Genomic DNA, 12,901 nt, shown 5'->3' on the forward strand with positions numbered 1-12,901 from the left:
ATAACTCTCCTACCCTTGCATTCACTGTTAAGCCCAGGCCACTGAGATACCACTATACACTGCAGCCTACAAGACACCCTTACACAAATAGAGGAGCAAGCTGTAATGGTGAATGAGCAAGGTTGCCCCCTGACACAGAGTATGAATCACAGACCCCAGAGCCAGGTGTCCTTGGGGTGAAAAATTAGAGATACAGACAGACAGACACACATACACACATTACCACACCTCCATCTCCTTCAGCACGGGGTGGTCTTCTATTCCTGGGAAGAGGACCCTCATGGCATAGGTGCGATAGTCCAGAAAGGGGATGCCAGCCCCATCCAAGTCATTTGTCAGTTCATGGATGTCTGTCTGCAGCTCGGCAAAGGCTGGATGGAAAAAGCAAAGCTGTATTAGGGGACTACAGGGCCCAGCCCAGGCCACCATCCTGACCACAGACCAGAAGCTACCACACAGGCACCTCTGAAATAAAAAGTCTCACCCAAGCATATCAGAAGAGCTTTACCTGTCCACCCACTGCCTGTAATTGGAGGGCAATTTGTAAACATTAATTAGCTCCAGTCAGTCTCAGAATCCTTGTTCAGGTGGGTCAGTGTCATTATTACCTTCCCTTTGTAGCTGGGGTCCAGAGAGAAGTGCCTTCTCCAGGCTACCATGTTGTGAGTCCTGGGAACAGAACCCAGGAGTTCAGATGCCTGTCCTGTATTTAGAAGTCCCTTCACACACACACACACACACACCCCTGTAGGTACCTGTGAATTACAAGGCTCTGAATGCTGACAGAGGTTCTCAGGGAGACACTGGTTTAAACTACATGCCACACGAGTGTCCTCATTTCCTTCTGACCTAAATAATTTGATGGAGAGAAGCTGAACATACGCAGCCAGGTGTCTCATGAGGAGCACAAATGTAACCCAAGCATGCGCTGGAGAGGGAGAGAAATGGTGTGCTGCACCTTTAATCATACCTAAAGGAAAGGGTTGGGAGGTGTGTGCGTGTTGGGGAAAGAAATCCTAACACTGTATAAGGGAAAGAGGGGGGAAAAATCCACACAGAAAAAAAAAAAAAAAAAAAAAAATCAAATTAGCAGCACTTTAAAGGGAGCTGGAAGCGAGGCAGAGGGTTGCGGGCTCGTCAGCCTGATGAGAAAAAACAAACCGTCAGCTTGAAAGGCGTGCTATCTTATCTGTAACTAGTGGGACTAGAAAAGAGAAAAGGCAGGGAAGAGATTGCGCCTTTTAATTAAAAGCAGATCCTTTTATCTGCCAGCTGTGGAAGACGAGACGAGATCCCCTCCACCGGCTCCCTCCCGCCCTCCCCGCTCTGTCACTATTGCCATCCGTGCAGATTTTTTGGGCTGTTTTCTCTCTTTTTATTATCTCAGTTCAGGTGCCTGCTTCGTTCCCAGCCTTTGGGCCGGCTGCAGTTGGCAGGGTCACGGCCCCAGGCACTGGCTTGCGGCGATAATGGGCAATTAGGTTTTATCGGCAGGATCATACGAGGCATTCTGTCCAATTTCACAGCATCCGTCTGTCATGTAATGAGAGACCCACAGCCCTTTCCAGGCAGGCTTCTCTATCCTCTTTATTCCGCCTTTAGACTTAGAAGAAAATGCCTTAACTGAAAAAAAATAAATCCCACCAAAAATAGACTGGCTCCCCCAACAGAGTATTTCTGCCTGCTCTGATCTCCTGTCCGAAAGGCAACTTGAAGGAGCTAAGTGGGGCTGGTCTCTGCAATACAAAAGCATGCAGAGCCATCAGCATGAGATGGACCTGGTTGCTGCATGAGAAATGTAGTGGGATCAGTTCATGTGCATCATCTGCGAGCATTGTGCTCTGCAAGCAAAAGATTCCTCCCTGTGGAGGTAGCACAGCTGTGGTTAGAGCTAGAGAGGAGAAAGGAGCAGGCTGGAAATACACATGGGCTGTTGGACCAGGATGGTGCCTCAGGACACGCTACACAGTGACTGGACAATACGGCAGCTTCTCCGCATACAGGGATAGGCTCCCTGTCAAGAGCTGGAATCAAGGTCGCTGTGACTGGAGAATGTAAACTGGCCATCGAGAGAGCAGGGCATGGGACCTTCTGCCTACAAACATAGAGGCCATGGAGGAAAGCTCAAATGAAGCCACAATGGACAGGGGCGATGGAGGAGTCTCAGCAGGGAGGAGCCTGCCTGCCTGAGTGCTGACTAAGCACCCATCCCCTCTATGCCTTACCTGTGACTTTCTGCTGAGGGAGCATGAATAAGGAGCAGCAGTGCCAGGCATAACAGGGGTCCTACAGAGTGAACACTCAAGAGGGGAGGAAACCAACTGGGCCAGATGGGACAGAAGCAGCAAAGAGGAAGGTGCCGAGAGTAGAAACACCCTGCAGCCCTGGGGTTGGTGTCAGAGGGACCTGGGCAGAGGCCGAGAAGACTCACCCTCCTTGCACTCCAAGGCCACGCGGGACTCCAGGTTATCCATCTGCAGCTGGAGGCGCTTCAATGTGCGGTCAGCATCACGGGACTTGCGCTTGTAGGCGATGAGGACAATGATGATGATGAGCAGAAGGAGCCCGCCCCCACCACCAATCCCAATGATGGCTGGCAGTGTCAGGAGGCTGTCCGAGTAGATCTGCAGTGTCCCCGGGGAGAATTCAAACCCTCCAGCCTTGATCTGAGCCACATGGGAGGAAAAGGGCCTCAAGTCAGTGCCAAGGGCTGGGGAGCAGCCCACCTCCCCACTAGGAGGGCCTGGACTCCCCTCCCCCACCTACCCACTACAGTACAGTCTAGCATCCAAGGCCACCCACGACTGGTGGCCCATTGGGCTAATGTGGGCAAGGACCACCAGCCTCTGTAACTGCAGGCAGACAAGGGAGTGCTATGCCAGCATTCTGCCTGACCTCCCAGCCTGATGGACCCATTTATAGCTGGGTTGAATGGGCACAGCCTTTGACTTGAGTTTGAACAGTAGTTTCAAGTTCACACCTGCTGGAGCCACAGCTGGATGCTTTCACTGCATGCCAAAACATCCAGGGCACGTTACAAAGAGGCGAGGGGCCAGGAAGGCCTCCTGACCCCCACAGCAGCCCTACAGGAAAGTTTGGCAGGGACTTTCTCATGGTGCGGGGAGAGGTTGAGCCGAAGGTATTAACCCCTGGGCATGTTCAGGGCAGGCAGTTTTGTCAGCTCAGAAGGGGCAGGGTGGGCTTGGAGCTCATCTATCAAGTTCATCTCCTTCACCCCAACATGCATTTTCCCCTAAAGAGAAAGGAGGGAACAGGACCCCACACACAAGCAGTATGTACCAACGCTAGTAGGACAATAAGAGGATTATCAGGCTGCCCCAGAGAGATAACTGCATCCCCTGGCTGCGGGGACCCCGTGGTTTGGAGAACAAACTGAGCAGGGCCAAGGCAGCACTGCCTGGTGTCCGGTGCAGCACAGGGAGCTCTAACAGACACAGAATACACATGGGTGTGCTTCCAGTGCCTGCAAGGACCAAGCAGCAAGTTTGATGTCTCACTTAGCCAACATTACAATAACAGATGGGATGTAAAGTGAGCTCCCTGATGGATGTGGAGCCTGGGGAGACCATTCTAGGTCCCATTCAAACACACAAGGCTGTGCCAGGACCTGGGGCGCTAGTGCTGCGGCACTGCAACCTGACACAGAGTCTTACTCAGAGCAAAGCCAATGGTGGGGGGAGGAATGGGGTTGGGAAACCCCAGTGGTTTGGCACCCAGTGACTGTGGCCAGTTGGGAAAGGGAGTCACTGGCAGGTCTATCCAGGGCCACTGGGATCTCCAGGCTGGGTAGCAGCACCCTTTGAAGGGCCTGAAGGAGCACTGGGTCTACCTGAACAGGCCAGTGGGAAATGGCATATTATGAGGCAAGCTTCCCAGGGTCTGTGGAGAAAGTCATGTGGACCAAACACCATGCACACCAGTTCTCACCCAACAAGGACCGGGGCACACTCAGGGTACCAGGCAAGGGCTATAGCAGGCTGTGCACTGGGAGACACAAGGGGCTGAGGCCTGAGGTCTCCAGCCAGGCTGCATTAACATCCCACAACGGTGTAAGCTGCTGCAGGACACACAATCACAGAAAAGTAGGGCTGGAAGGGACTTTGGAGGTCATCTAGTCCAACCCCCCTGCTAGGAGGCCTGCATGGTCCCTGCAACAGGCATCTGCTTCTGTCACTCCATACTTTGGGATATGGCAGACACATAACTCAATGCCCCAGATTCCAGAGGAGCAGCAGTCAGCACAATGGGTCCTCCATCCCCTCAACAGCACAGGCTGGGTCAGAGACGGAGGGGAATAGCAGAAAAGGAACTAGGCCGCTTGCTGCTGAAGACAGCCACAGCTATGGCAGTGCTCTGGGCTAGCTAAGGGCCTGCCAGGGTGGGAAACACATGCAAGGCCCCAGGCAAGTGCAGGTGTGGGGGTGAGAGGGTAGGGCAAAGCCCCAAGCAATGGGGGTCTGAGGCCAGGGGTATGGCAGGGCCCCACTGAAGGACAGCTAGCTGGGCTGGCACAACTGTCCAAGGGACTCAGCTGGGGTTCTCCTATAGATAGCGCTCCCAAGAGGGAGGACAATAACAGATGGGATGCAGGGAGGAACATAGTTACTAGTGCCTCATCATACAACTGGAAACTGGATGTGCTCTAGATCTCTAACACAGGGTCATTTGCCCTAGCCTGGATCTGTAGCGGGTTGCAGCAGCCCCCAGAAAAGGGCCTGGCCTGTAGAGCCTGAGTACACAGAGAAGGACTGGTCAGCACCAAGCGGAGGGAGCGGTATTACCGTGACTTTGTGCTGCCCAGTCAGGTTTGGGGACTCGCACAGCAGCTGGGTCTCAGAGACGGTCAGGGCACAGGGAGTTTCTCCAATCAGCACCGTATAGTTGAGCCGGGAGTTACCAGTAGCTGGTGGAAGCAGATTCCGGCCCTTTCAGGGAAGAAAGTCCAAGGTCGTTAGTTCCCAGGAAGTAAACTCATGCAGCAGATTCTCTCCCACAGCTCTCTAGCTCCCTGCTGGCCCCTATCCCATGGGCAAGGTAAGAAAAGGACAGGAGGCCCGGAAGATGACCAGGAAGCAACAAAGGTGGGACACCCAGAAAGGCTAGTCACCCTGACCCTAAACTCTAAGCGGGGAGAGGAATGGCTCAGCACCCTCCTCCCCAAATACACACTGCTCATAAGAAGGGACCTGGTCTCAAGGCTCTTAAGGTTCCTCAGCCAGGAACTCACACACCCACCTTCCCAAAAGGAAATCCCACAGCTCTCATAGGCACCACAGGGTTGTGACCACCTTGTGCTAAGCAGGAAAGGGGGTGGGAAGGGAGGTGGGCTCTTTGTGCCCACACTGCCCACTCTGCACACCCACAGCCCTTCCCCTTGCCTTTACCTACAGCCATAATATCCACTTGTCCCAAAGGCAGGTGTTTGCATGGACTCAATGGGATTCAGTGAGATGGCTCCAGCAGGGCAGGGTTGACACCTTCCACCCATACAGCTGTACCTGGCCAGCACAGTCCATTTAACCCCCGAGAAGCTAAGCTTTCTGGCCACCAGCTCTGACTCTGAACCAATACGAGGCCCGCTGGACAGTTCTGTCGTTCTGCATGGGAAGTGCAACTGGCCATGAGTGGAAAAGGAAGCTGGAGCTTGAAAGCCAGAACGCTGGCCATGCCAGGAAAAGGGCTGGGGTGTACCTTGAGGATGAGGGGAGAACTGGGCTTCAGCTCCAACATGCCGGAGGGGCTAAGGGGTTCGAAGACAGGGTCTGGGTAGTAGACGAAATTGGTGGTGTTGACAATCAGCAGTGCCTGGACGTTATCCATGACAAACCCGATCTCATCTGGGCGGTCACCGATCTCCGGGGGACTCCGTACAGGGTTGTCAATGGAGGGGGCGTAGCACAGCATGGTGGTGTCATTGTAGACAGTGCAGTTCTGCAGAGAGAAGTCACCAGAGCTAAGCAGAGCAATCTGCCATTGCCCTGGGCTAGGCTCATGTCTGCTCTCATAGGCTGAGTCCAGTGGGGTCAGGGCCTGGATGGGAGGCCAGCAGCTTTTACAAACATAGGGCTGCTGAGTCCATGAGAGTCCCTCTTTCCCCTGCTCAGTCCTAACCCACTACGGGGGCTGGGTTGCTGGAAGACCTCCTCTCCCCACCCCCTGCCCCTCAACTGTGTCCTCTCATGTTTCAATTAGGCATGGATCTCTTCTCCAAGCCCTTCCCTAGCCTGCAACATGGCCTTGCTGTGCTCTGCCCAACAGCTGTCATGCCCATCCTCAAAACAGCCCCACTTGAGGGAGAGGTGAGCAGACTCCTGCTTGTGCAGGGCATGGCCTCCAGAAACGCATGTAAGGAGACAGACAGGAGGGAACCTTCCAGGGATGGTCACCTTGGTAGGTACCATTTCTGCTTCCAACACATCTTCACAAAACCATGCTCCTCTTTCCACTCCCTCACCCCTCACTCTCATCCCACCCCGTAACCTCCTCCCACAGTGAGCACTTCCCAAAGCTCTTGCTTCAACCTGCGCTGGGATAAGATCAAAATGGCTCAATGTCCTTGTTCCAATGACCAACACCATTTCCTGAAGGGTTGTGGGGTACTACTGCAGACCTTCCCTGCCTGTTGCAAGCCAAGCACATGGCCTCTGTCAGAGCTGGGAATCTACTTACGTTCTCCCTCTCAGAGCTGCCGTACTTGGCACGGATCTTGGGCTCTTTGATGGTGGCCAGGTTGGTGCCAATCACGGTCAGCAGCGTCCCACCACTAGGAGGGACAGAGGAGGGGGTTAGGAGAGGCACAGGGGACCCAAGGGAGGAGGAACATAAGCATGAGTCTCGCTGCCCTGCTCCCAGCCTGCCCCATGCTGCATGCTCTGTCTATTATACACGTTGGTCCCTTCCCACTTCAGGCTGGAAACATCCTAACCATCAAGCTGTAGCAGCCAGGTTCTGGCACTTGAGCACATGTGAAACAGCAGCATCCACCCCCCTCATATGGCACCACGGCATCAGTCAATGCATCTCAAAATGGTTACCTTCCACCTTAGCATGAGTGGCAGATGAGGAGGCAACAGACCCCAGTTCAAGCACTTCCCTTTGAAACAACCTTGCCCTGGCCACCATTCCAGGTGGGCCACCTCACCCAGAGCCATCTCCCAGCAATAGGCAGTGATGGCAGCACAGGAGGCCCTGGCCATCAGCTCCAGCCAAGTTCCCAGCTCTGTGTCCCCTGCAGACATGGAAGGTGCAGCTCCAGATGGCAAAGACCCTTACAAAGCCACAAGTACTGACAGCCAGGACCTGCCTCCCTCCCTACCTCCTTCTGAGAGGAAAGAGGCATTCAGTCTCTAGAGATTCGCTCACACCTAGGCCTCTTTACTGCGGCTGCCAACTGTGATGCCAGATAGCGGGAAGTTCTGGGGAATGCACCCATGCCTACCAAGCAGCCAGGCCCCTGACCCCACCTCAGTACAAGCAACAGATGGCAGCTACTCTGAATTCGACATGGCCACCTCAGGGGGAATTATTGATTCTCCAACCCATCCAATTACACTAAGAGGAGCCTAGGAGCCAGAGACACAAAAGCCCCATTAGCATTAGACACCAGCCAGCTATATGACCCAGGGCGAGGGCATGGCATTTACCAGGACTCATTTGAAAAGCCCCAGAGCAGTGAGAAACCTGCCCAGGTCACTGGGGACCCTTTCCACTGCCTGGTTCCCAGCAAGGTTCAGTGGTGCTGACGTTTAGCGGATTCCTCAGTGTCCCCTCCAGCCAATTCAAACCTTTTAACAAACCATGTAAACATTTTAAACCTCCCCTGGTGGGAAATATTTTAATTTTATTTGCTGCAGCCAAATGTCAAGCTGAAATTAAACTTATTTCAAACACTCTCTATGCCTGACCCCTGCCAGGCTGAGTGCTGCAGGCCAGAAGTTCGCTGAGGTGAGGAGCCATGCCAGGGACGAGTGCTCTTGGCTTCACCCAGCGCTGTCACTGCATCTCCAGAGTCTGTCCCATCCCTAGCATTCTAACACTGAGCAGCCTGGGGGTACAGCCAGGCATGGTTCCTGAGCAGAAGGCTGTGCTAGGGCCCCTACTTCCTCAGTTTTTCAGTGAACACTCACACCTGCTGCCCCTGTACATCTACCTGTTGATGCTCCACTCAGGGTCGATCTTCTGGATGGTGGGGTCCTCCGTGTAATTGTACTTCACCTCCAGATTGCTGAGCTCTGCTCGGTTGATGTTGATGAGGATGGGTGACCCGCCGGGGCTCTGACCGGGGGGCGTCCGACACCGGATCTCACGGGCGCTCCTCCTGTGGACACAGGAAAGGAATTCGTCAGGTACTAAGCCCCCAATTCTGTTTCAACACTGCCTGCCCTGATAGACCCCCATCTACCTCCCCCTGCCATGGAGGAGCATTAAGGGCTGGAGAAGCCAAAACAAGCATGCAGGTGCTGCATCACTGCTGGAGACAATTCATGCCGCCTGTTCCTTCAACAGACAGCCCCGCATCCTCTCAAGTCAGGATCTACTGCACTGAGAAGTGAATCATGGACAAGATGCAACATGCACACAGCCCCAGCTGCAGCCTCTGGCAGTACTCAGGAGCCTGCTGTTGCCAGCACTCCTTGTGGCCCAGGCCCCGAGGAAATCCAGCTGTTGGCATCTGATGAGAGTGTGGGGAGCTACATTGCCCCCTCTGCCTCTTCCCCTCTCCCTCCCTGGAAGCACTCTTGAAATCGTCAGTTAGTGCAGAGAGGAAAATAAAACAAAAGCAGCAAGAGAAGTGCGTGCAGCTCCTGAGCGTTCCCCATCGTGTGGCTGCTGCAAACAGCAGCGATTAGGGCTGATAACCAGTAATTACCGCAGGAAAATATTTAAAGAGCCGCTCCATTATCATCCCTAATCTAAAAATTATCCACTTCATGCCTCAGGGCTTTGTGCTTTTGAGAGAAAATCCAAGTTCTTCGGTCTCTTTCAGGAGCCTCAGAAACAAAGAGGTTTGAAGGGAAGAATTCCACGGGCACATCGCTCCAGACCCTTGGCCTGGCTTCCCAGAAGCAACTCCCATCACCACCATCTTTGTAGGCCCCATCTTCTCCATCCACCACAGTGCTCCCCCATGTTCATCCCACCTCACCCCAGCAGGCCCCCATCCTCTCCTGATGCTATCCCACTGGAAGCCTTACCATGAAAAGGCACAAGGCCGTCCCCCGATTGTCACTGTGACGTTGCTGCCAGCATTGAGGTGGTTGCCCTCGATGACAATCCAGGTGCCTCCTGAGAGAGGACCCCGGGCAGGGATCACTCGTGAGAAGGTAGGAGTCTGTCAGAGGAAAAGGGCAAACCCAGTGAGCACTGGATGGCATGGGGGAAGCAACGTGGGAGGATGAAGGCTACGTGGGAGCTGATCTTAGATCAAGGTTGGAGGAAGGGAGATGCTCCTGGACAGCAACAAGGCACTGCTATTTGGGGCTGGAAGTCTCAAATCTCACGAGCCCATTCAAACAGTGAAGGTTTCAGTGTGGCAAGCCCATTTAGATTAAATGAAATCTGGCCAGGACAAAAGGTAGCTGAGATTTGGAGCATGTGGCAAGGAACTTAGTTTTACATCCCATCAAGTAATATGCACCCCCCCACCGAGTCTCCAGACTTGCTTCCTGTAGGGGCTGGTGATTCCCAGGTCTCTCCTCCAAGGATAGCACAAGCCCCACTACCCTCCTTAGCTTGCAAGAGCTGACAGCTGCAGGTGAGGTTGAACTCAATGCAGTCCTTCAGACTGGAAACAGGATCAAACCCCCAGCTCCCAAGAGGGGCTCTTGAGCTATGGGGAGGAGCAGGAAGACAGGCCAGAGTGGGAGGGCATGAGAGCAGTAGATGCTGTAGAGGAATCTTACCACGAAGGTGAAGCTCTTGGGGGAGGTGGCCCGGTAGTTGGGGGAGCAGTCCCTGATGCACACCTCCACACGGGCCTCATGGATTTTGCTGGGGCTGGCATCTCCGATTTCACAGACAATCCTAGGGGAAGCAGGGAAGGAGTTCTGGTGCACCTGCCATGGGAGTAACATGGCAGAGCCCCATGGGGTAAGGGGCACAAGGAAGGGAAGATAGGGAGACCACCAGATCCTCCAGGTCCAGGTTTCATGGACAGGCAACCACCACCGCTGTTCTGCCTGAGTACTGGACTATGACTGCTTGCTCCTCTTTCCTCCCAGACCCTACACCCTGATGGGTTGCTATCACTTAACATGGAAGGACAACAAGGCCTGGGGAATGTGGGCAGACATGGGAAGGTTCTGTTCTCAAGGAGGAGCGCATCCACCCTTAAATGAGGATGGATCCCATGGCATAAGGTTCAAGTACCAGTATGCAGGACTGTGACCCTTAGTTACTGCTAATCCTGCAGAGATCTTTAAATATGACCATGGGCTGCTTCTTCACATTGTCCACAGCAAGCAGAGCTGCCCCCACTAGCAGATCTGGCTAATCCCCCAGGTTCTGGGGGTCCAACACTAAAGAATAAGCTGGGATTTAGATACTCCAGGGCTTACTCGGGCTCCTTTTCTCAGGTTTTGCAATACCAGTGAACCAGTTATACCGGCGTTCTAATGCAAAACTCCCCTTCTAACAGGGAGCATTCATTGCACAATCCCATTTGGAAGCAGGGAGAGCCAAAGTGCTCAGCAGGACTCCAGACAGGTACCCTGGATCACAGGTCAGAGCGGGAGTGCAAGTGGGGAGGCCAGATGGGTCTGCAGTTGCAGTGTCACAAGGGCCTGAAGTGGGACAGCATCACAATGGCCTCTCAGTACTGCCCTGGCATGGTCTCTGCCCTTCTCAACTCCACCAAGGGTCTCTAAAGCTCAGACAAGCTCATAACTCCTGGCTACTTCATGCATTCAGCATCTATTGGGGATGACAGCAAGGGGCAGTGCTCTCACCCAAAACATGTGGGCTTCTCAAGCTGGGAGTGGGGGTTCAGGAAGCCACCTGACAGGCCTGACCACCCACCCCGCCACACCCAGGTGGGCACTTACTGCTCTGCGCTGATGTACTCGCTCTCAATGGGGTTGCACACCACCTTGCCGACCCGCACTCCCCAGCGCACATCCTCGAACTTCAGGCCCAGGTTCTCCCCGGTGATGGTGAGGCGAGTCCCTCCCTGCCGTGGGCCTGTTTCAGGCGATAGCTACAAGACAGCAAAGCAAACCTGTAACTGCGGCGAAGTGCTCTGATCTGCTGCCAGCAGTGAGGTGAAACCAGCCCAGGCAAGAGTGCTCAATGTTGCCACAGAGCAGAGATGCAGAGCCGCATATGGGGCCACTCCAACTATTAACACTGCAAGGTAGCTGAGAACAGAGTATCCTGCCTCTGCTATCGGTCAGTATGGATCAAATCATGCCAAGAGTTCACCTGGGTACTGATCCATTTTGGGGGAGCCCAAAGTGCCTGACTGCAGCCCTCTCTGGCAGACATCCACAGGCAAGTGCACAGGAGAGGACTTTCAGCTGTGGGCACTGGGCAAACCCTCTCGGTTATAAGTGCCAGCGAGGTTCTAGGGTCTGCAGAGCAGAAGGGGCTCTCCTGGCCCAATCTGAGTCCCACACTGTGAATCACCCAGGGCATGGGTTGCAAGGCTTGGGTGACAGTTCTGGGTCCTGCAAAAACCTATGGTTTTCCAAGGCATTGAGCCAGCCTTCCTGGCCCATGTGATCTCCAAGCGCACCCCCAAGGAATAAGCACAGGCCTATTGTTCAAGCCCAGCTGATGCTCCAGCTGAGTCAGTGCCAGCTGTGCCAAGTGGAAATAGGGAAGCCCTCCTGACTGCTGGGCCGGCCCCGTGAAATCACACCTACAGCGCCGAGATGGTGGGTCCAGCTCCCCCACGCTCCTGCCAGCCTGGCACAGCCAGCAGTTGCCCTAAGAGGGCCTCTCGCCCCCTTCAAACAGAGACTTCCTGCAATCACCTCTGCAGAGGAGACGGTGACAACCCCTGGGAAAGGGGTATCCTCCCCCCCATCCCAACCTGGTCTTTTACAGAAAGCATGGCTTGTGCCAGCACCAGCTGGGGAGGGAGGGGAGCCCCCAACACCAGGATGCGCCTCATTTAGCAAGATGATTCCCAATAAAGCGGACAGGTGTGGCCTGACAAAAGCCAGCACAATGACGGATGAGCAGAGAGGCACAAGCCCGCCACTGCCGCTAACAAGGTAATTATAGGCAATTTTACACCAGATTTCGCTGGCCCCGGTGCTCGGCACACACCTGCAGGCACTAAACAGAATTAATGGGATAGCGTGCGCTCCTATATCGGGGAAGGGGGGGAGGTCATTGGCAACACAGAGCCAGAGGGTGGGGGGGCAGGAGGAGGGGGTCTCAGCTAAGCCTGCAGGCTGTGGATCAGTGAGGAAAGAGACTGCTGTGGAAGTGAAGTGGACTGGCCCAGGTCCACGGCTGCCTCCCGGGAAGTCACTACATCCCGACCCTGTGCCACCTCAGGCCCACTGCTGGGATCCATGGCAGCTTTGGCCAACACACCTGCCGAGCTCTCCATGCCAGAAGCAGGGAGTGCCAGGAAGCATTACCAGCCCCCAAGATGGACTGGACAAGGGTCCCCAGTAGCAATGTCTCCTTCATTTCTACCCTCTGAAAGCGCTAGCTGGCCCTTTCTCCTCTTCTTAGCCCCAACAATCATATGAACTGCTTCAGGGGTGGCTTCGGAGTCACTGAAGCTGGCCCCAGCTGTGGCTGTTCAAGGAGAACAAGGGTTATTGTAACTTGGTGCCTCAGTTCCTGTATCAGCTGAGCCTATGCCCTTCCACTTGCTACCTACACCTTCCCACAAGCAGAGCTCAGGGAAGAGATAAGCAATGGG

At 54.4% G+C, this 12,901-nt stretch overlaps 1 protein-coding gene across 3 annotated transcripts in view; it reads right to left on the bottom strand.

Annotated features, from left to right (window-relative positions):
• PLXNA1 (plexin A1) overlaps window positions 1–12,901 on the bottom strand; it is a 239,455-nt gene that overhangs the window by 48,149 nt on the left and 178,405 nt on the right. For all 3 annotated transcript variants that reach the window (XM_059715601.1, XM_014605745.3, XM_059715602.1), the window contains exons 13-21: window positions 11,064–11,215; window positions 9,924–10,044; window positions 9,216–9,352; window positions 8,171–8,338; window positions 6,691–6,784; window positions 5,713–5,952; window positions 4,803–4,946; window positions 2,432–2,666; window positions 229–371 (exon numbers count right to left, since the gene is read on the bottom strand). In XM_059715601.1, coding sequence (XP_059571584.1) covers window positions 229–371; window positions 2,432–2,666; window positions 4,803–4,946; window positions 5,713–5,952; window positions 6,691–6,784; window positions 8,171–8,338; window positions 9,216–9,352; window positions 9,924–10,044; window positions 11,064–11,215 — 1,434 coding nt within the window. The remainder of the gene's footprint in view (window positions 1–228; window positions 372–2,431; window positions 2,667–4,802; window positions 4,947–5,712; window positions 5,953–6,690; window positions 6,785–8,170; window positions 8,339–9,215; window positions 9,353–9,923; window positions 10,045–11,063; window positions 11,216–12,901) is intronic.

This window comes from Alligator mississippiensis, chromosome 12, assembly GCF_030867095.1.
Source record: "Alligator mississippiensis isolate rAllMis1 chromosome 12, rAllMis1, whole genome shotgun sequence".
Taxonomy (NCBI): Eukaryota; Metazoa; Chordata; order Crocodylia; family Alligatoridae; genus Alligator; species Alligator mississippiensis.